The following is a 23785-nucleotide window of genomic DNA, read 5'->3' as shown; positions in this document are numbered from 1 at the left end:
ATGTTTTCTCATACAGATAGTAATAAACACGAATACAGCTAAGCTTTCCTATAAGTATCAAGCGCACACGTGTTTATCACATCAACTTATTTAAGAATGGAATGATTCATGATAAAATCGTTTTTATTTCAACTTAGCTCGTGGTCACGAGGGAAGTCCTTTGAAGACGGACCACAAGAGGGCAGCATGTTTCAATTTATGGTTGTCACACCTGTGTATCATTCAGGGTTATTAAAAAAGGGTTGCTGTAGTATTCTACACAGCAGGCTACACACATACAGTAAGATTACTGATTACAGTTGGCTACATGTGGTTTCCATTGTGTTCTATCTGGCCTCAGAATGTACGAGGACATTTAAGTAACTTGCGCTGAGGCACAAACATCGCTAGCGGTAGGACGACGCTAAAACGGGTTAGAACAGCGATCCCTGGTCAGTTTTCGATAGGTCACCGACTTCGGTACAACACCGGAAACCTGTGAAAGTTTCCACTCTCAGCTCACCCACTTCTGGGGGGTTCAGTTCTATTGTTAATCAAAAGCACTGCTTAAGTTCAACAGAAATGTTATTTAGAGGATTAATTAAATTCCTGTCATGCAGAAGCTGACTCCGTGCCAGGAGGGCGTGGTTAAAAGCAGGTTGATTAGTCATTAGCCGGGGTCCTGAGAGCAGCAGCTGGTGGCAGAGAGACAGCTGTCCTTGAATCTGCCTGCGTTGCTGTTCAGGTCAGGTCCACTTTGATGGATTCACGGTGTGGAGAGACATACCATCCCATGCCAGCTGCAGCAGACACAATGGTCAGATTGTGCTTAGCCTGAAGACGACAGCTGCCCCATGGCTGCCCCTCCAAAAACACCACAGCAATGCAGGCATGTTCCACTCAACTTTATTATATTTCAATTAAACATCCTAAAATGAAGCACCTCTCTGAAAAGCAGGCTGTAACAGTTCCCGGAATGTACAACGTTATCAACTTGTTAGACCATGGACATGATAATCATACTGTTAGCTTTGTGTTTCTTCTCTGATTAGGTTCTACAACATTTAGTAGATGGTCGGCAAGATTGTTTATGTGTTTGTAGTCCTTAGACGTAAACGTTTATGATGTAAAGACAACTTAATTAAGGACCATTATATCTGCAAAACCGAGAACATTGCCATCGGACTCTATCAGACCAGTGTTATTCGTTCCTCATTATGACGGTGCTTCTAATATGCAAGCAGCACTCAGCATGGAGCGGCTGAGTGTTACAGCTAAATACCAACGCAAGTTTAGGATTTTCGTCATCATTAGGAGCACAGAAGAAATGTTTTTAGTTTGAAGCACATCAGCAGTTGTCGGCCATCATTGGCTGGCCCCGTCCTTCTGCAGGCTGGTCTGCACCATCAGGCATTCACCACCTGTCAGCATGTTCACACCTCACCCTGACCCTGCGAAGACACACGTAGACACATGTGCTTAGTGGTGGTTTTGTACACGGTTTACAGCCAGCACATATGGTGTGGGTCTGCTCATACGCCTGACACAGTAAACAGGAGATGTCCAACTGCAGCATAACTATGCAAGTCAATAACAACTGCAAAACCAACAGTTGTTCTGGATGCTTGGACAAACCCAGTGATGGAAGAGCTTTGCAATGCTCTGTGGTGGAGAAAAATATAGCCTCCGCCTGAGAATTGGTGGCTCTGCTTAACCTTTCCCTTTTTCAACAAGCATAAAAATGTTGAGTGTTTTTGCCACGTTAAACAATAAATCCAATGCATGAGAACACACATTCATTAAAGAAAAGCAAGTAGGAGCTGCATGTACTGCCTCTGTGTATCCTGACTCTGGAAACATAGAAAACAACACACATAAATACATTGGGTGATGCATGTTTCTGTTCCCTGCCCTCCAGTCTGGTGTGTATATGATATTATGCAAGAACCAGAGACACAAGAGAAACTCTGACATGGTCTGTGTTTTCTGTCTGTTTACTCTTTCTATTGCGTTCCCATCATGCAGGCCCAACTCAGAGCGAAGCCTGCAAGCACAAACTCCAGAACAGACCAGAATGTTCCAGTGGATGTTGCATCCTCATGTTACAATCTGCTGGCCTTTATAGTCTTCTGCTGTCATGGCTGGTTAGGGTCTGAAACCTGCTGCAGAACCAGATGGATGGCTTTAGCTGAACTAGTTAGATGTTACAGCACAGATATTCTCTGTGTGCTCCATGTTGTGATCGGACTTCCTCTAATTAAATTCGGACAACAAGATGAAGTAATCCAAGATGAAGTCGCCTAACATGATCTAATTATATAGCAAGATGAATGAATCATACAATTTCCTTTAATTTGGGGGAAATTCAAACTAACAGAGTTCCTCTCATGGAGGAGGATCGGCATGATCTTATAACCGAAACCAAAGTAGTTTTTCTCTGTGAGGATGAGGCAAAGACAGCAGGACTTTATCAGAGGCTCACGGCACCTAATCAGGGATACAGTTAATGCTGGATAACCCCAAGCATTTAATGCTTGATTGCTATAACCATAGACATTATGTCTATAACACCATTTAAAGACTTAATACGTGAAACATTCCATTCTGTAGATAAAAAGGAACGCAACTTAATCAGGATGTAGATGCAAAACTATCAACTCTAAACATTCAGCTGTTTTATCACAGACAGGCTGAAGGAGACAACTGGCAGGGCAACATCACTGAAAACAGCCTCAGCATCCAAACCCTCTCATTATGACACACTTTCTATTTTTGCCCCATGAGACAACCTCTCTCTCTCTGTCTCTCTCTCCCTTCCCCCTTTCTCCAAACCCCCAAAACAGTTGCCAGAGGGGAGGCAACCACCTGTCCAAGGCTAGATTGTTACCACAACCCAGTCCCTACAAAACACCCACCTGTTCTCGTCATCCTCACAGCTCCTAAAAATCTATGAGAAAATCTGTGCTTCCATCTTACCTCCTGGAGGTCTTTTGTTAGGGCCAGCTAAGCAGCAGAGCTACAAGGCATGTGTCATAGCTGTGCTGTTTGATCACAGTCTTGATATGAGCTGTTTGTTTTTGTGAGTTCAATTACTGTGACTGAGCTCTGAGTGTGTTCTGTTCATGTTTAATTTGTCTGACCACTTTTCTTGTGTTACATGTTATCACGTGCCAGTCTTCTACTTGAAGTGCCAACAGGCTTCAAGCATCAACAATCACTGCCTGGTTCAGATGTGTGTCAGCGCTGAGATCACTGCCTGGTTCAGATGGGTGTCAGCGCTGAGATCATCCATTCCTACGGCCTGAGGTGACATGAGAGGCACAATGACTCAAGCAACTCTTTCAGGCCTGTCCAAAGTTTTTATGTAAACATTTTTTAAGTAAACATTGTATGTCAAAGAATACGACAATCAGTTGTTCTGCTTCCCTGTATTCAACCCAGACTACTTTTGATGAAACACAATAAAGCGATGCCTGTTAGGTTAGTCCAGGCCAGCCAGAGAGAGCGAGAACAGTTGTGGAGATGGAGGAGAGAGCATCTGCTAGAGTTTTGCAGCTTCTCCGCTTATTTACGTGTAATTGGTTGTTTACCTCCAATTAGAATCTGGCTGGAAATGGCCCCGACCAACACATTTAACCAATTTGCTTTGGTAATAGTGGTGCTCAAACATGCTCAAGATGTGCTGCCTCAGTCTCAACACGCACCAGGAGAAGTCAGTACCTTCAGATGACAAGGTTGTCCTTGTAGAGCTCCTCTATTCATACCTCGCCTGCTGTCAATACCCAATGATCAAGAAACAGTTACAGTTGAAAAAAATAAGTGAAATTGTTGTCTTTTAACACTTGCTGCAACAGATGTCAAACAGACATGCTAAATAACATTAGAGCCCGCACACTTGATTAAAATCTCCATATTGCTAATAAATCCCAGCTCCAGGGTCTTAATGAGGGTCAGAGGCACTCCACCTCCTGCCAGCATGACATCACAGGTCAAAGGTTAAACCTCCTCTCAAAGTGATTGATATTTCTGGAGAGGAAGAAAATAAGCTGCAGCTTTTTCCCGTTATTCCAGAAGGCCCTCAACCTTTGATATGTGGAAATTGCTCCCTGCCGCTGGAACGCGGTTCCCGCGTGAACCCATGATGTCACATGATGGAGTGACCTCATCCCTGCTGGCTTCCTGTCCGCCTGATTGGCACCTGAGGCTTGCTTCCGATTGCAACGGCACAAATTCAGCCTACAATAAAGGTGATTGATGCTGTGTGTCCAAGTTTACTGTACTCCAACAATGCACACAGCCATCCCTTTCATTCTCTACAGGATTGGACTGGAATGGATAACTGGATGGGATTTAACATTATTTGATCATTCTACTGTAACTCTATTACTCTTACTGTTCAGAAATATCTTCTTAGGACGTTTGCTAAAGACGCGTAGTTGAACCCTTTCACTCCACGCAAGTTGTGGAAGTCATAAACATCTGAAACATTTGAATGTATTCCAATGCTGTCTAGTAGACAAGTTACAGAGATCCAGCACTTATCTCTGTTCTCTTAAATGTCCAGTTTCTCCAAGTACAAACTTTCCAGACAGCATCGTTCATCGTTGCCTCTGAAACAGGCTCACCTCTCCATCTCAAGCTTCAATAACAGAACGGTGAACCGCACTGATGGATTTTCAAAAGCCCTTAAAATGTTTGTTCCCATGTCTCCTTGGCGTGCTAGTTTCACCTTTTCAGTCAGATGAATATGTAAGTGTTTATTTGGCTCATTCCTCCACACAGCTTTTGAGCAATGCATTTTAATAAATCAGACAGTTCTGTTTTGTTCCCCTGGCCTAAATGACTCTCTTACTCTCAGGCCAAAATGTATTTTCAACAGCCTAATGTGTTTTTTTTTTCAAGTTTTGGCTCAAAAAATTGAGACTAGGGAAAGACCTAAGTAATAAACTTTGGTGGTCTTTTGCTTGACTAAAACAAAGGCCCACTCTGTCTACCGTCTTTGCATAGATTAATTCTACCGCCAACATCCCAACCATCTAACCATCTCTGCTTACTTTGGGTGAGAGAGTCTGGTACAGTCACTACTGTCGCTAGTGTCACTAGTGTCAGGACAGGCAGAGAGATGCAACAGCAGCAAACATTTACCAGATGGTGGGCTAGTGATCGTTATAGTTACACAAGACTGCACAGTCTGCCGTACGTTAAACTCTAAACTCCTGTGTCTATTTGAATAGTGGTTTAAAATGTTACAGAACATAAACTTGACTTCTAAAGTAAAATCATTAGATTTTAAAACTATCCTCCGTTATCTATATTTTGTTGATGATAGAAATATAATATTGAGGATACAAAAATAATTTCTTATGTAAAACGCTGTTGTTTAAACACGGTACTCCTTTGATTTTTTTCAGATCCGTTAGACCTGACTACATTTTATTTCACTGAAGTCTCTACATGACAGTGTGCTGACTGACTGGCTGACTGAGGTGATGTATTTATGGTGTGTGAGTGAGTTTCATGGCTCTCTGAGCTTGTGGTGGTTGTGATGGCGATGAGGAGCCACTACAGTGGGGTGAGGAGGTTCAGGAGAAGGTTTGAAACAGGACTCCCTGGCTGGGGCTCCACAGGTGTGTGGAAACGTCAGCACGCAGGTATGCAGTTTGGGTGGTTCCAAAAGCCTCAGGTTCTCTTCCCCTTGTCTTGTTTACTGAAGTGTGCAAGCATGACACATTTCACAGGCAGTTATTAATGGTATTAGAACATTGATGAAATACCTATGTACCCTACAAGGACCAATAATGACTTAAGTTTGATTTGGGGTGAGCAAATCAGGATCCAACTTACTCTGACACATGGACCTTCTAGAGAGAATTACTATGAGAGTAATGTGTTTATAATCAACATTTTCCAACAGTTAGGTTTTGGTCCTAAACGCCATGTTAGCCATGTTGTTCATTACTTGTGTAGTCAGAGACTCAAACCCAGAGCAGGAAAGTCCCAGATCTGCTCCTCTGAGAGGCTTGTTGTCGTGGACGCAGGCACTTGAGCTAAGGACATTGGAATTCAAGGCTGCGTAAATCCACAAGATTCTCGCTTCAGGACAGATTGATGACTTCACTGTGTCGTTGCCAACATGCTCCTCAGCCTCTTAGTTTGCTTAATCCAGAGTTTTCACAAACGCTTCCTGACTACACACCATGCAGGGGCACAAACGCTTCCTGACTACACACCATGCAGGGGCACAAACGCTTCCTGACTACACACCATGCAGGGGCTTGACAAGGCAAACAACCTGCCCCTCAGTCTGTGTTGTGTTAGCACTTGCTGCTGGCAGATCCCTCTCACACTGTCCTGCCAGGTCCCGGACGCTTAAAAAAAACTAACAAACCTCTGAACCTACACCAAACTACACCCCACAGGGATCAAGTCAACAAATAACACAACATTCCTGCATGTACATACACAGTTTTTCCTTGTAGATCAGCATGTACTGGTAGAAAATAATCAGGGCTGCTCTATAATGACCAGAAAGAGTGAGGTATGAAACTGCAGGCTCTCTCTGGTCCATATTTACTCTCTCAGCCATCATCCTGCTTTCGTGCGGGGTTTCTTGATGACTTCATGCGTGTAATCTGCCCAAGCCTCCCATGTTGAAGTTATCGACTCTAATAAAGTGGACAACATCTAAGAGGGCCTCTCACCAGCTGAGCCTCAGGGAAGACAGAACGAGCTTTGTGGTTTTATCATCTTCTTAGGCGGGCATGAAGTCACTCATACCAGCATCCTTACAGAGCCGAGTAGGGAGAAGATGAGGAGGGAGAGGATGAGGAGGGAGAGGATGAGGAGGGAGAGGATGAGGAGGGAGAAGATGGCATGGAGGGAGAGGACGGCACGGAGGGAGAGGATGAGGAGGGAGAGGATGAGGAGGGAGAGGATGAGGAGGGAGAGGATGAGGAGGGAGAAGATGGCACGGAGGGAGAGGATGAGGAGGGAGAGGATGAGGAGGGAGAGGATGAGGAGGGAGAGGATGAGGAGGGAGAGGATGAGGAGGGAGAGGATGAGGAGGGAGAGGATGAGGAGGGAGAAGATGGCACGGAGGGAGAGGATGAGGAGGGAGAGGATGAGGAGGGAGAGGATGAGGAGGGAGAGGATGAGGAGGGAGAAGATGGCACGGAGGGAGAGGATGAGGAGGGAGAGGATGAGGAGGGAGAGGATGAGGAGGGAGAGGATGAGGAGGGAGAGGATGAGGAGGGAGAGGACGGCACGGAGGGAGAGGATGAGGAGGGAGAGGCCTTCCTTGCGAACCTCCACCCCTGACGCCAACCACGTCTCTGCTGAGGACTGTGGCCAGCGGACGAATTCTGTAGAGGGGCCAGGTGCCAAATGACGTTGTGTCCTTGGGCAAGGCACTTCACCCTACTTGTCTCGGGGGAATGTCCCTGTACTTACTGTAATTTGCTCTGGATAAGAGCGTCTCCTAAATGACTAAATGTAATGTAATATATTTGAGCATGGGGAGATTGGGGTATCCAGTATTATTTGGATCCGCCTGGCTGGGAGATCCTTCTTTTTGTGAACAACAACAAGAAGGAGCTGCAGTGGCCTGAGGTGAACACCTGGTTCTGATCTAACGTGACAAGAGCTTCCCAGAGCAAACAACAGACACTTTTCTCAAAACATTTACATACTACCTACTAAAGAAAGATGTCTTCCTTTTACTAACAAAAGGAAATGTTACCTGGTGGAATGTGTGGATTCGCCAAAATCTCCAGAGTGCGTGTTGCTGCCTAGCCTGGTCCAGAGCCAGGCTAGGTGGTGCTGCCTAGCCTGGTCCAGAGCCAGAGCCAGGCTAAGTGGTGCCACCCTGTAAACGAGACAAACATGTTAGAGCTCTAGAGTCTAGTGGTGCACACAGAGCAGGTATCACTCCAGCAGTTTCCTTGACACTTCACCTCGGAAGTGAAGTTTTACAGGCAGCCAAGCCCCCTTGGGCTCCCCCCTGAACACCACCCAGCCTGCACAGAATTGATCTCTTATTTCAAGCTGCAACACATTAAAACTCTTCCTTAGATGACTTCACCATGAAACCAGAGCTCTTTTAAAAGCATCATTAACAGTGTGTAAGCCAACACTGCTCTGCCAGGTGGTGTCCTACTGAGTGACTGATCTACGGTAGCTCTCCCCGCTACTGAATCTCAACTGTAGGCTACCCTAAATACTCAGGGTTAGTATAAACTTTACCTTATCATTGTCGGCTGTCTGTGAAACCACGTCATTTGGTGTGAGATTCATAGCAAGGAGGATTACGTCAACTGTGAGTAATAAGCAGAGATGGGAAGTAATGAAGTACAAATACTTAATTGCTGTACTTAAGTAGATTGTTCTGGTATAAGTACTTTACAATTTATATATTAACTTTTTACTTTCACTCCTTACATTTTTTACACAAATATCTGTACTTTCTACTTCTTACCATTTAAAGCCAGGCTTGTTACTTTAGTTTTAATCTGTATTTATTCAATATTGATCAATATGATTTACATTTGGATGCTAAATGTGCTAAATGACTAAAATGTAAATGTACAAAAATGTACATTTACATTTAGCAGACGCTCTTATCCAGAGCGACTTACAGTAAGTACAGGGACATTCTCCCCGAGGCAAGTAGGGTGAAGTGCCCAAGGACACAACGTCATTTGGCACGGCCGGGAATCGAACTGGCAACCTTCAGATTAATAGCCCGCTTCCCTAACCGCTCAGCCACCTGACTCACTGATTTATTTTAAAACCTTTTTTGAAAACGTTTTTTAAAAACCTTTTTTTCTCAAACATTTTCCCCCCCCCCCAAAAAAAAGTTAAGTGAAGGATGTGTGTACTTTTGCCATCTCTGGTAATAAGGCTAGGTTTATCTGTCTAAAATTGAGCGGATGTATTTAGGAGGGCAGAGCCAGACTAGGAGGCTAACGCTACCTCATCATGTTATGTTTTTTTTCTTCTTTAGTTTTTCCTTGAGGAAGAAGTAATATCGTGTTTGGTAGGTCTTGACAGAATTTGACCAAAGTTTTGTTTGGTAAGTTTATTTAGTATGCTTGTTTGTCACTGGGATTTAAAAAATATATTTTGTTTCTTCACCGTGAGCAAATAAAGCAAAGTTTTGTATTCGTTCGGGTGAATTGGGTTGTCCACAAACAATAAACTATTGTATAGTATACGAGGCAGGGGTCATTCATAGAAAATGAATGTGAACACTGATGATACAGCTCTGCAGCTAGCGAGCTAACCTATACCGGAACACACCCAGCTAGCTAAACTATACCGGAACACACACAGCTATTAAACGAAATATATGTATTGCTATATATAAGTGTATAAAAAATTGAAATAAGGAAATTAAACAACAACATTGCCGGGGGTAGCAAACACACACAGCTAGCTAGCTCCTACGTTCATCGACACTCAATTGTTTTTTATCTTGGAACGTCAAGGCTGGAGTCGCCAGAAGATAGTCTGTGGATTTCAAATGCGTAGGCGTGGCGACCATAGACATAATAAAGAGTAGACGCTGCATCGACTGCTACTGCCTACCGGCGCTGACGAGCCGTGGGGCCGCCATCTTGGAACGGGCAACCGCTCCACTCAGTGTAATCTGTTTGGCTGGGACAATGAGCTGTCAGCGCATTTAATTAATCATAACGAACTGAATACCGAACTGATATTCACGAGGTTTGCTTTGCTGCAAAGGTCATAGGCTACATGTAGCTATGATAGGGGACATGGTTATTATTTTCACAAAATACAACCAATGGTAGTATGGTAATGTTAAATCTTACTTGTAATTAGTAATCCCCCGAGCCCTGTTTGCGATTGTCCGCCGATTTGAGCAGGAATATGCTGCACAGTGCTGGCATCTTGTTTATTCTGATGCTAAGCAACTAGGAACTTGCCCTGTCCAAGATGGCGGCCGCATTTCTCGTGCCCAGCAGCCAATGTGGCGTCTACTCTTTATTATGTCTATGGTGGCGACTGCTACGCTCTAATCCTAAACATCCGTCATTCATTCCTTTTGGCCATATTTCGTCGCAAAATATATAGTGGTCTACAATAGTAGCCAATGACTTAGTCTGAGCATTTTTTTGTGTGCTCCACTCTGCCATTTTCGTTTTATTTTGTCGGCCGATCATTCAATGGAGTAGCCTAGGCTAGAACAAACTTTTAGTATTTTTGAACTATAAAGTATACAACCAATCAGCCGGACATGTGAAAGGATAGCTATAAGTGACAGCGCGGAAGAAACCTCTTCGGATCGTAATTACTTAAAAATATAAATGTTTTCACTTATTTATTACTATTATTAGCATTATTCTAATATTATTCTTTTTATTTTATTTTTTTACAAAATCCTGGGTGAGGTCATTACATCGCTGTGGGCGTTTCTGGGTTCTGCTGTGTGCTGGCTGGTGCTGGATGACAGATGTAGATTTTCCTTTTTTGGTAAAGCTTTCACCTGGGGGGGGATCACTTCTCTCCCAGCAAATATTTTCTCTGCTGTCACCCAGACTCAACAGCCCTCATTCCCCCAATCCTACCCCCTCACCCCTTCACCCCCTCTCACCCCTACACACACCTTGCCACTCCAGTCAGTCAGGCCAGCATGTGCTCCAGCCATCTCCAGCAGTGGCTTGTGTGCCACCAGCGTTGAGTGAGAACCAGGGAGGGTCAGGGTGGGGCTGGAGGGGGTCATTCCATTCATGACTACAGAATCGCCCCCCACAGTTGTCAAGCCAGCAGTGTGTTGGGTTTAAGGAGACAAGTGAAAGGGGTTCCCTGTTCCACTCAGTCACAGCCTCCATAGCAGCTGTTCCTGTGCTGGAGCCCCGCAGCCGAGGATACGTGAGACGGCAGAGAAGAGGACGGCAGACTGGTCTTCTGGATGGACAGAACAACACACACTCCTCCAGCACACTGCAGCTCCCTCACCCTCCACGGGCGTTGAGTCATTACTGGAGACATCATCAACATCATCTCTGTGGAGACAACCAGAAAGGAGATGCAATTTCATTAATTCTTTTCTTTTTTCTTATATATTTTTTAATAGTTATGTCAAGTTTCAGTTTTTGAGCTGAGTTTTGTGAGCTGGGATTTCTTGTTTTGGTTGCCGTTGAAGGCAGAGGTAAGATGTGTGAGGTGTGTGTGAGTGTGTAAGGTGTGTGAGTGCTGCTGTGTGTGTTTTAAGTTAAGAGCATGACCTCATGGAGAAGCTGTGATTGAAAGGGTCAGAGAGAGGATGCTCTCTAACTCCATTACCCCTCTTATCTCTGCTGCTCTGCTTCAGAAAGGACGTTTTGACAGCCAGACTTTACAGCCTCCTCTCATGTCCTCCAAATGCACAGAGAGAGAGATAGACAGTGTGTGTGTGTGAGAGAGAGAGAGAGGGGTGGTGACTTCATTCCCTCTTTCACAAAACCACCCCCTTCCTCCTCTAATGCTGCTTTTCTCTTTTTTCTAGATTTCTTTTCTCTCCTGTGCAGCGTAGCCAGGCACCATGCCAGTGTTCCTGCTGCTCCGCTCCCTGGTTATCAGACTCGTCAGCAGCAGACTAGCAGCCTCTCTGGCTAGCTTCCTGCGGAGGACCCTCTCTACGGGCGCGGCCCACCTCGGCACGGCCCTCCGTCACGTCTGGGACCGCGTCCGATCCCAGGAGTCCAAGGAAGCCGTCCTGTCCTGTGTGCTGTGCATTCTCAACATGCACAAGAAGGTGGACAACTGAGCCCTCCCTCCTCGTCTGAGCAGGAGGAGGGAGAGACAGAGAGACAGAGAGATAGAGAGAGAGGGAGGGAGAGAACAAGGGGAGGTTTCAGACTTTTATTATCGCTCATTTGGACCGAAGCGTTTTTAATACCGGCCATGTCGGAGAGTATTGTGAGGAAGGTCCAGTCCTTCACTATTGGGACCAGGCTCTCAGTCCCTGCGGTGCCAAAATGCACAGGTTTCACACAGGGCTACCTGCAGAACCAGACTTTGGATAACTGCTCGCGCCAACACAACTTGAACGAGCGTGTGACCCTCTACCTCAGCCGGTCCCAGGTGCGAGCGGGCGCCTCCCTGCTCCCGCTGGCACGCAGGGACCCCCCAGCCAGGCAGCAGGAGGACATGGCAGCCGAGGACCACCTGAACAGAAACGCTGTTTCTCCCAACACTGTCTCCAGATCCATCCGGAAGATCACCATCTCTGGGAGCAAGGAGGACAGAGCGAGCAAAGCCGCTGTGGGACATCATCGACCCGCCATCGCGGCATCTCCCAAAACGGAGAACATAAACAACAATAATAACATCACAACCTCAAACTCCCAGCTGCCCAGGATAGTTGGGGTGAGCTGTGAAAATAAACCCAGTTCTCAATTTAAGGTAACCACCCTTTTAACTCTTATAAATGCTTGATTTTTGAGGGGAGTATTTCATAAACAAATCAGAGATTAGACTAGATTAGATTTTTATTTTTGAGTTTTTCATAATGGCATTATTTAGAAGTAAATGTTTAATGACCTTTCTTACGCTCAAAATACTGGTACTTATTAAGGCTACAATCAAATAGACAATGGGAACAGCAAATGAAAACGGTAGTAAACAACTGTGGGATGAATATTTTTAGATATGAAAACAGTTTTGAGAAGGACCGCTACACGGAGCTAGTTGGACCGGTGCTGAATTTGTCATGACGCCCACGTGCGAGCACTAATTTGGCTACTTATGTAAGATTTGATTCCTCATTCGTTCATTCAGTATTTTATATCTCTAACCTCATTGAGTTGTCTGTAGAGTAGTGAGTAATCAGATTGGTCTCATCATTACCTCCTTTCGTCGTATAATTTTGAGGCGCAAGTCTAAGGGTCCTCAGGCATGTTTTTGAAAACTTTGCCCAGAAGTGTCAACGAATGAATGAAATAGTTATTGGAAAACATTGATAATACACGGCACGTCAAGTTTCTTTTTCTTCGTCTGTTTACTTGTTACTTCTGTGGATAATTTCTATTTTAAATGCCTTTGAATAATATAAACTAAACATTAATCTATAAAACGAATAAACTTCATGAATTGAAAAATCGGTCTCCAAAGAATGCACCCAACTTTGTGTTTTATATGCGAAGTTATTTGTCCTTATGAATGAAAGTGAATTCAGCTAGACACAAATTTAATTTAGCAATGTTCATATTACTAACCGCGATGAGATCATTGTTTCACTCCTTTCATGCAACACAAAGCCACATTTGATATGTGAGCATGACACATCCTCTCATGCCGTAGGCTGCCCTTATGACTTCATCATACTTCATTTAGTTACAAGTTATTATGTTTGCAGCTTGTTATTACGCTGTGTAATTAAGCTCTTTCTGGAGAGCCGGTTATGGTAAGTGGCAATTTGAGAACGTTTTTAATCATTTCAATATGAATAGATCCTTTGATATAATTTAAAATGTAATATATGATTATGTTACTAAGACGTTTTAGTAATCTTTTATAAGTGATGCATACTAGGAAAATATCGAAATAACTTTTGTACATGTTTGTGTTATCTGCAGGTTTTGCTCAGGAAGACCAGCTGTGATGAGAAGCAGGCCAGCCCAGTTCAGGAACACACCTCAGTACGAGGGAACAGAGAGGAAACTGTCCAACAGGTAAGAAATTAAGTGCCATTTAACATTCTCTCTTTCTCAAACTAGCGAATAACATTTTGTTTTGACTCTCATAGTGGTGAGTGCTTGGTCTGTGCCAGCTGCACATGATAATAGGTCTCTTGGAATTTAGGAAGTGATGTCATGGCCATGGTCGCCAAGCCTGAAGGACTTATTATTTTAAGTTTTGAGAGTTATACAGGAGGAAAAAGCTAGTGGTGAAATCTTTATTGAGTTCTGGGGTGAACGTAGTTCAAAGCCCATAAAGAGGGCACGTCTTGTTATCGCGCACATCTGCGGTTAGACCACCTGTGCGTGACGGTACTTTAAAAGGCAGAATATATTTATGTACAGAATGGGGTCATCACTGTGCTGTCCTGAGCCCAAGGTTTGGGTCATCACTGTGCTGTCCTGAGCCCAAGGCTTGAGTCATCACTGTGCTGTCCTGAGCCCAAGGTTTGGGTCATCACTGCGCTGAGCTGCTTCAGAGCAGGCTAGGTTTCTCCCCGCGTGGAAAACATGAGGTCAGGGAAGCCATGCAGGAAGGCCTGCTCCGGTCCCCGGCCAGGTGACACCACATGAAGGCCGCGCTGCGCCTACTTCCTCTCCTTACACAGCCACTGGAAACAGCGCTCTTGTTTCTTATCCTGTTGCTCTCGTTCATAACACAGGCACGTGTCCAAAAACAAACAGCATCAGAAAAGTTAGCAGGTTCTTCACTAGCTCATTAAAAAGGAACTTTTTTCTTTTCTTTCTTAGTTATATGTTTACATATTTCTCTCCAAGGGCGACAGAATTCCCCTGTATGGGCGACAGAAACCCTACTCCATCTGAGGGCTAGTCCGTTCCTTTTCCTACTATTTGCCCAGATGTTTCCTGGACAGAGCGCGGCAGGGGCATAGTCTGCCGAGGAAATAGTGCCTGTCCCGTGTGTGTCAGCCTGTGTAGTGCTGTGTGTGTGTGTGTGCGTGTGTCAGCCTGTGTAGTGCTGTGTGTGTGCGTGTGTCAGCCTGTGTAGTGCTGTGTGTGTGTGTGTGTGCGTGCGTGTGTCAGCCTGTGTAGTGCTGTGTGTGCGTGCGTGTGTCAGCTTGTGTAGTGCTGTGTGTGTGTGTGCGTGCGTGCGTGAGTCAGCCTGTGTAGTGCTGTGTGTGTGTGCGTGCGTGTGTCAGCCTGTGTAGTGCTGTGTGTGTGTGTGCGTGCGTGTGTCAGCCTGTGTAGTGCTGTGTGTGTGTGTGTGTGCGTGCGTGTGTCAGCCTGTGTAGTGCTGTGTGTGTGTGTGCGTGTGTCAGCCTGTGTAGTGCTGTGTGTGTGTGTGCGTGCGTGTGTCAGCCTGTGTAGTGCTGTGTGTGTGTGTGTGTCAGCCTGTGTAGTGCTGTGTGTGTGTGTGTGTGTGTGTCAGCCTGTGTAGTGCTGACAGGAGGAGTCTGTTCAGAGACCCGTGGGCTCGTCTGACACATGTTTGCACTGTCTCACCAGATCATTTAAAAGGCATAATTAACAGTTTAAATGGACAGTTTAACATTCTCTCTCCGTGAGGTGATTACAGTCCTGGGTATGGGCCCCTCCCTAATCCCTGATGTCTCTTCTGGCTCCAGTCAGGGACAGACTTCCCTCACTGAGGAGAATGTGGAACCAGCAGACAGTTGATGCTATGACGGAAGGTTTACTGAACTCACTTTCCCTTTGACTAAGAGAGGAGAGACGCTGCTATCGGCTGAAAGATAATTGAGTTTCCAGTGTGTAACATAGCGTCTCCCCTGCAGACTGCAGGGCCTGGAGCTCGCTCGCCCCTGCAGACTGCAGGGCCTGGAGCTCGCTCGCCCCTGCGGTCTGCAGGGCCTGGAGCTCGCTCGCCCCTGCGGACTGCAGGGCCTGGAGCTCGCTCGCCCCAAAAAGACCAGCCGAGGAGAGAGAGTCCATCGTCCACGCTCAGAGACGGCGCGACAGTCGCTGACTCCCAGAGTGACTGTTTCATCCATCGCACCTCCCTGTTCAGCAGAGAAGTCCTGCAGGTATGCACTGGTCCTGAGAACCACTATACCCTCGTCATGTAGATAGGATTCAGTAGAGCTTCTATGAGTGGGAAGCTACCGTGTTTTCTGTGGCCCAGTATGTCTGACGTTTCTATGAGTTTGACATGGTGGAGACAGGAAGGTTGGGTTTGGCAGATTAAATCACAGTGGCCTTTTCCTATCCTATGAGAAAATAACAAAATATGTGGTGATACTGATTTGGCCTTGTCGGAGGGGAGGGGTCTGCCACAAGAGAAGCAATTATTTGGGGATGAGATCATTGTTTGGCTCCTTGTCTTCACGCGTGTGGCTCAGGGAGACCAGGAGAGCCCAGCAGCACCAGCAGCAGCAGAGATATCTCCCAGCCTCAGCTCTGACAGTCAGGGACATAGCTCAACAAGGTCTGCCTGAGGACACAGTCCTCAGTCATTAGTTCCCTGTTTACCCTCCAGGCGCTGTGTCCTTAGAATAAGGGGAAAATTAACATGCAAAAGAACATAAGGATAAATGCGTTTATTATTATTATGAACTGCTCCATGACACATGATTATTATTAACAAGCTGCTCAGTCGTTAGTTTTATAGAGAGCCCGACATGCTAGATGATCTGTTGTTTTAGGAGGAATTTTCCCCCAGTAACATATTTATTTTGTATACACTTCAAACTACTGATGCCTTTTTAACTGGGGTCCGACTCTCTTTACAGCGATTTGGTTGGCTGATAGCGCTGATGAAAATGTGTTATTACAGCATTACACTGATGTGGAAGTAAGCTTTCCAGTGAGAGACTTTTAAACCCCTCTGAGTGTTCAGAGTAAAGAGAGCAGAGGATGTCATCACATCCAGAAACATGGCTCTGTGTCTGCTGCTCTGGGAAACATCTCACCACAGCTCTCTCGCATGACGGAAGATGGAATCTCTTCTGGAATAGAGGATTATTTGGCTGTTTGCTCTGATACATGAGTCCTGAGAGATGTTAATGCAGAAAAGCACTGCATGGGGGGACAGATAAACAGAGACAGTCTAGTTAAACGTGGGGGGACAGATAAACAGAGCCAGTCTAGTTAAACGTGGGGGGACAGATAAACAGAGACAGTCTAGTTAAACGTGGGGGGACAGATAAACAGAGACAGTGGGGGGACAGATAAACAGAGACAGTCTAGTTAAACGTGGGTGGACAGATAAACAGAGACAGTCTAGTTAAACATGGGGGGACAGATAAACAGAGACAGTGGGGGGACAGATAAACAGAGACAGTCTAGTTAAACGTGGGTGGACAGATAAACAGAGCCAGTCTAGTTAAACGTGGGTGGACAGATAAACAGAGCCAGTCTAGTTAAACGTGGGGGGACAGATAAACAGAGACAGTCTAGTTAAATGTGGGGGGACAGATAAACAGAGACAATCTAGTTAAACGTGGACGTCTAGTACACACCGTGCTCACTAGACTTCCCTTTCCATGTGAGGCTCAAGCTGTGGCTGGACATATCTGGACATAAACAGACCATTGTTTTTGAGAGAACAGGAAGAAACAAAGGCATAATCCACTTCCTGTATGAGGTCATGATTTGAGGCCGGTAATAGCATGCGAGGTGATGTGAGGAGATAGGAACAGGCCTGTCTAGTCAAGTTCTCTTCCCTCAGTTCTTATACCTCCATTGCCCCAGGACGCTCTTTTAAATGAAGTTACTTTGATCTCTGAGAATAGGTGACATCATCCTTTGATTTCATGCAAAGATGGATTGTGTTTCTTGATTCAAAAGATGAGTTGAAGTAGATCCCAGATGGCTTCCAAACTACAACCTCAGTGCTCTTCTGGGGTTAGGAAGCATGTGTGTCTCATCATCTGAGAAGCCAGTTCAGGAAACACACAAAGAACACCACGCACTCGGAGCCATCTCCCCTTCAGATTAATACTCACACACACACAGATCCACACACGCACAGATACACACACACACAGATCCACACACACACAGATCCACACACACACAGATCCACACACACAGATCCACACACACACACACAGATCCACACACACACAGATCCACACACACACAGATCCACACACACAGATACACACACACACACACACACAGATCCACACACACACAGATCCACACACAGATCCACACACACACAGATCCACACACACAGATACACACACACACACACAGATCCACACACACAGATCCACACACAGATCCACACACACACAGATCCACACACACAGATCCACACACACAGATCCACACACACACAGATCCACGCACACAGATACACACACACACACAGATCCACACACACAGATACACACACACACACACACACAGATCCACACACACAGATACACACACACACAGATACACACACACACACACACACAGAACCACACACACAGATACACACACACACAGATCCACACACACAGATACACACACACACACAGATACACACACACAGATACACACACACACACACACACACAGATCCACACACACAGATCCACACACACACAGATACACACACACACACAGATCCACACACACAGATACACACACACACAGATCCACACACACAGATCCACACACACACACACACAGATACACACACACACACACACACACAGATACACACACACACAGATCCACACACACACAGATCAAATTTATTTGTATAGCCCTTTTTACAAGCAAGCATGTTACAGAGGGCTTCACATATGCCCATAGAACTGCCCCTCAACCAACCTAAACCCTCAAGGAAGACAAGGAAAAACTCCCAAAAAACTCTCAACAGGAGAAAAAAAATGGAAGAAACCTTGGGAGGAGCAATTCAGAGAGTGATCCCCTCCTCCAGAGACGGTTGGTGGGAGAGAGGAGCAGAACACAGGCTAAACATAGTCATACAGTGTCGATGGGTTTTTAAAACACCAAAATCCATTATTCAACTTTATAGATGTAGGACAGGACCGGGAGACTCGCGACCAGGTCCAGCGTTGGCTGACCGACGACCAGCCAGGTGCTGACAACTCAAACCCCCCACACCACAAGGGATGTGTGTGGGGGGGACAGAGAGAGGAGAGCAGGGATTAGAGAATGCCAGGAGCAGCTAACAGTTACAGTCATAATAGAATGAGATCCCCACCGGTCAAGTGTGGACTGGTGCAGCAATTTAACAAAGCAAAAAAGGGGAATTTGATGCAACCCCACACACCAAGACAGCGACAGCCCCCCTCATTTGGAACATGAAATCTGTTCCAGGGGAAGAGAACTCTAAAATAAGTTATACTTAAAGAATAAGGATGGAAAACAACCCGTCCCCCGTTGCCTCCAACTAGTAACATACTTACCTTTAACAGTCGTAGAATTGACTAAACAATAGCGTTTTAACCTAATTTTAAACGTCGAAACAGTATCAGACTCCCTAATTGAGACGGGTAGTTTATTCCAGAGAAGAGGCGCTCTATATGAGAACGCCTTACCTCCAGCTGTTTTTTTCTTAATTTTGGGAACCACCAGATATCCGGCATCTTGAGATCTAAGTGTCCTTGCGGGGCAATAGGGTGCAAGGAGACCGGAGAGGTACAGTGGTGCCAATCCATGCAGAGATTTGTAGGTTAGTAGTAGAACTTTGAAGTCAGCTCTGGCTTGGATAGGGAGCCAGTGTAGAGAGACAAGAGTAGATGTTATGTGATCAAACTTTCTTGTTCTGGTCAATAGTCTAGCAGCAGCATTTTGCACCCGCTGTAAATTTTTTAGGTGGGTAATTGGGAGGCCAGAGAACAACACATTGCAATAGTCCAATCGGGACGTAACAAATGCATGTATTAGTTTTTCGGCATCATCCTTTGAGAGAAATTTTCGTATTTTGGCAATATTACGTAGATGGAAAAATGCAGTTCTAGTAATTTGCTTAATATGGTACTCAAACGAAAGGTCTGGGTCCATTGTGACTCCTAAATTTTTTACTAGCTGGCTTTGAGAGACTTTGACGCCGTCTAGGTCTAAGGTCAGATTGGAAAAATTATTTCTATATTTTTTAGGACCGAAAATTTGAACCTCGGTTTTATCCGAATTTAGAAGAAGGAAATTTGCAGTCATCCAAGCTCTCAACCTAGAAACACATTTTTCCATAGCATGTGGAAATTCTCCAGACTTTATAGACATATATAGCTGAGTATCATCTGCATAACAGTGAACATTTACCCCAGAGCTTCTAATTATGTTTCCTAAAGGCAGCATATAGAGAGAAAATAACAGAGGGCCCAGAACTGAACCCTGTTGTACTCCGTATTTTACAGTGGAGCTCCTGGATGAGCAGCCATCATAGTGGACATATTGTGATCTATCGGATAGATACGATCTAAACCACTGAAGTGATGTACCAGAAATCCCAACATAGTTCTCCATACGTTCCAAGAGAATCTCATGATCCACCGTGTCAAAAGCTGCACTTAGGTCTAGAAGAACCAGGACAGAGAAAGAACCCGCGTCAGAGGCTAACAGTAGATCATTGACTACCTTGGCTAATGCAGTTTCAGTGCTGTGGTGGAGACGAAATCCAGACTGGAGAGGTTCATAAAGCTGATTTGAGGAGAGGTGCTCAGTGAGCTGTTGTACCACAGCCTTCTCTACCTGGATCCAGGTTTGTTTTTTTAAGAAGGGGCTTAATAATAGCTTGTTTGAAATCGTTGGGGACTTGGCCAATTACAATAGATTCATTAATAATACTAAGCATGGGTGGTCCAATAATAGGGAGAAGTTCCCTACAGAGTTTGGCAGGGACAGATCCACACACACAGATACACACACACACACACAGATACACACACACAGATACACACACACAGATACACACTACATACTTCTACTTCAGTTCTTTGTATTTTTCATATCAGTGTTGGATGTTGGATTTGGTCCATTAACTAAAATGATTTATTGATCAACCTGATTGTTGTGACGTGGGTGGGCTTGAGACAGCCACACGTTGTGCTCGTAACAAGTCCAGGGCTGAGCCACCTCAGGATGGATGAGCCATCTAGAAGCAGCGACGTGTTTAACCCCAGACACGCAGGATGGATGAGCCATCTAGAAGCAGCGACGTGTTTAACCCCAGACACGCAGGATGGATGAGCCATCTAGAAGCAGCGACGTGTTTAACCCCAGACACGCAGGATGGATGAGCTCTCACCAGGAGGTTTAGAGGTCACAGGCTGTGGGAAGCGCTGCCCTGACTCAGGAAGGAAAACCTTTCGAGTGTAGGAGTGCTGCTAGATCCAAACACAGGGACACACCCACTAGTAGGCGTAATGTTTTTATTCAGCGGTTAATTATCTCACAAACACAACACACACACACACTGTTAGCTAATGCTCTGGTCTCTGGTGTCCCTCTGTCTGGCAGGCAGAAGCTTGGATCAGAGCGAAGCTGCAGGACCTGAAGGATGGGGGGACGCAGCACTGCCTCCTACAGGACAGGCAGGAGACGCTCCACAGGGACCTCAGGGACTTTGAGAACACCCATATCCAGCTCACCCAGGTATCAGTACAAACCCTCATCCAGCTCACCCAGGTATCAGTACAAACCCTCATCCAGCTCACCCAGGTATCAGTACAAACCCTCATCCAGCTCACCCAGGTATCAGTACAAACCCTCATCCAGCTCACCCAGGTATCAGTACAAACCCTCATCCAGCTCACCCAGGTATCAGTACAAACCCTCATCCAGCTCACCCAGGTATCAGTACAAATCCTCATCCAGCTCACCCAGGTATCAGTACAAACCTTCATCCAGCTCACCCAGGTATCAGTACAAACCCTCATCCAGCTCACCCAGGTATCAGTACAAACCTTCATCCAGCTCACCCAGGTATCAGTACAAACCCACATCCAGCTCACCCAGGTAACAGTACAAACCCTCATCCAAATCACCAAGGTAACTGAGCATCGAATGTAAAAGTACTGTAACTGTGTTACCAGTCATCCTCTGTAGCTTTTAGTGAGCAGTAAGGTCTCTCACCCAGCGAGAGGGGTGGGCTCGTTCTCACTGTGTCAAGGTCTCTCACCCAGAGAGAGCGGTGGGCTGGTTCTCACTATGTCAGACGGCCCTGTCAGCCCAGTTTAGATCTCCTCCCTCTGGAGGGACTGTTTGGAAACGGTACATTGCCGATAATTAACCTTCCCTGACACACAGGGGGAGGTGAGGGGGGGGGGGACCACTCCAGAACCATGAGACTTCTTAAGGATATGGTCCATCACATCATGGGTGGAAATGTTCCAAATAGCTTCAGCTAGCCTGTTCGCCTACCTAAACTTGGTTAGTATGTTCTGTTACATGTTCTGTGTCTGCTGTGTAAATGTCGATGCTGCTCAAGCCTGGTCCTCTCTCTACCAGACAGGACAACAGCTCACCTGCCAGCTGAACCCCTCTGCAGACCACATCAGGAAGCAACTCAGCCAGCTCAAGGACCAATGGCAGACCTTAAAACAAACAGCAGACAGTCAGTCCAGGGCAGTGGGCGGTGCCCGGAACCTGCAGGAGTTCAACAAGAAAGTGGACAAGCTGGAGGTCTGGATAAAAGAAAAGGTGTGATCACCGGGTGAAACATTTCTGTCTCTCTCCTTCCTGCTCTGTCTCGTCTCCTCTCTCCCTCCTCTCCTTCTGTCTCTCCCTCCATCTTCCTGTGGTCCCACAGGTCTCTGGTGTTTAGCAGTTCTGCTAAGCAGAGCGTGTTTGACCTTCTCCTACGCTCACGGCCCCTCAAAATCTAAACAACCCCCACCTCAGGGTCCATCATCTGGGTTTATACAGATTCAGGGGGATATACACTACTAGGTCATGGAGGGTTTGACTCAGGGGGTTATACACTAGGTCATGTTGCCAGTGGTTATGAAAGTACGGATATTACGGAAAGCTTATTTACAGTAGCACTTCACATCCACCCCTGTGGAAAAGACCACTTTTACACAACCTTTCTTATTTATTTTGTGTGGACCAGCAGTAGCGATTCTGTAAGTGAAGGAAGGTTTAGTGTGTGAAGCCTCTGTAGTGTGTAAAGAGCTGACATTGACATTTAGTCATTTTACATGTAATCATTTAGCATTTACATTTAGTCATTTAGCAGACGCTCTTATCCAGAGCGACTTACAGTAAGTACAGGGACATTCCCCCGAGGCAAGTAGGGTGAAGTGCCTTGCCCAAGGACACAACGTCATTTTGCACGGCCGGGAATCGACCTGGCAACCTTCTGATTGGTAGCCCGATTCCCTAACCGCTCAGCCATCTGCCCCTTCCTGACATCTTCCTGTATCTCAGCAGGAGGAGTCGTCCCTGGTGAGCCTGCTCGGAGGGAACATGGACAAGATGCAGCTGACCAGGAAAATCATGGACTTGAAGCAGGTGAGCATCGTCAGGGGAGAGAGAGGGAAACATGATCATGTGCAGCGGCCTGTCTGTTCAGTACCTAGCAGTACAGCATCGCAGAACATTACAGTACATTATCACACTACATTACCACACTACATTACCACACTACATTACCACACTACATTACCACACTATATTACCACAGTACAGCATCACATAACATTACAGTACATTACCACACTACATTACCACAGTACATTACCACACTATATTACCACAGTACAGCATCACATAACATTACAGTACATTACCACACTACATTACCACAGTACATGACCACACTACATTACCACAGTACATTACATTTACATTTATTCATTTAGCAGACGCTTTTATCCTTGTGAAAAGCAAATAAGTGCCAATGGGAAGAAACATTACCACAGTACAGCATCACAGAACATTACCACACTACATTACCACACTACAGCATCACAGAACATTACCACACTACAGTACCACAGTACAGTATCACAGAACATTACCACACTACAGTACCACAGTACAGCATCACAGAACATTACCACACTGCATTACCACACTACAGCATCACAGAACATTACCACACTATATTACCACAGTACAGCATCACAGAACATTACCACACTACAGTACCACAGTACATTACCTCAGTACATTATCTCAGTACATTACCACACTACAGTACCTCAGTACATTACCACACTACAGTACCACAGTACATT

At 45.6% G+C, this 23785-nt stretch overlaps 2 protein-coding genes and 1 long non-coding RNA gene across 6 annotated transcripts in view; all 3 read left to right on the top strand.

Moving 5' to 3' along the window:
• The first annotated feature begins 3168 nt into the window (after window positions 1–3168).
• Window positions 3169–4663, top strand: LOC134022806 (uncharacterized). The gene is made up of 3 exons (XR_009930676.1): window positions 3169–3285; window positions 4051–4226; window positions 4544–4663. It is a non-coding gene; the product is annotated as an uncharacterized LOC134022806 (long non-coding RNA).
• Window positions 4664–5387: 724 nt separating this feature from the next.
• LOC134022690 (protein myomixer-like) lies at window positions 5388–11823 on the top strand. Its single transcript, XM_062464424.1, has 2 exons — window positions 5388–5465; window positions 11486–11823. The coding sequence occupies exon 2, from the start codon at window positions 11522–11524 to the stop codon at window positions 11744–11746; it is 225 nt and encodes a 74-aa protein (XP_062320408.1). The 5' UTR covers window positions 5388–5465; window positions 11486–11521; the 3' UTR covers window positions 11747–11823.
• The window catches only part of LOC134022689 (uncharacterized), a 38154-nt gene continuing 26147 nt past the window's right edge, over window positions 11779–23785 (top strand). For 3 of the 4 annotated variants that reach the window (XM_062464423.1, XM_062464421.1, XM_062464419.1), the window contains exons 1-6: window positions 11779–12384; window positions 13557–13652; window positions 15512–15661; window positions 21063–21197; window positions 22053–22244; window positions 22974–23057. In XM_062464423.1, coding sequence (XP_062320407.1) covers window positions 11884–12384; window positions 13557–13652; window positions 15512–15661; window positions 21063–21197; window positions 22053–22244; window positions 22974–23057 — 1158 coding nt within the window. In that variant the 5' untranslated portion in view covers window positions 11779–11883. The remainder of the gene's footprint in view (window positions 12385–13556; window positions 13653–15511; window positions 15662–21062; window positions 21198–22052; window positions 22245–22973; window positions 23058–23785) is intronic. The other variant, XM_062464420.1, reaches the window with a different exon arrangement.

The sequence above is a fragment of the Osmerus eperlanus genome, chromosome 6, assembly GCF_963692335.1.
Source record: "Osmerus eperlanus chromosome 6, fOsmEpe2.1, whole genome shotgun sequence".
Taxonomy (NCBI): Eukaryota; Metazoa; Chordata; class Actinopteri; order Osmeriformes; family Osmeridae; genus Osmerus; species Osmerus eperlanus.
This window is presented reverse-complemented; position numbering and strand designations above follow the sequence as displayed.

Excerpts from the sequence above, each read along its gene's own strand:
- LOC134022690 (XM_062464424.1), top strand. The coding sequence starts at position 11,522 with ATGCCAGTGTTCCTGCTGCTCCGCTCCCTGGTTATCAGACTCGTCAGC.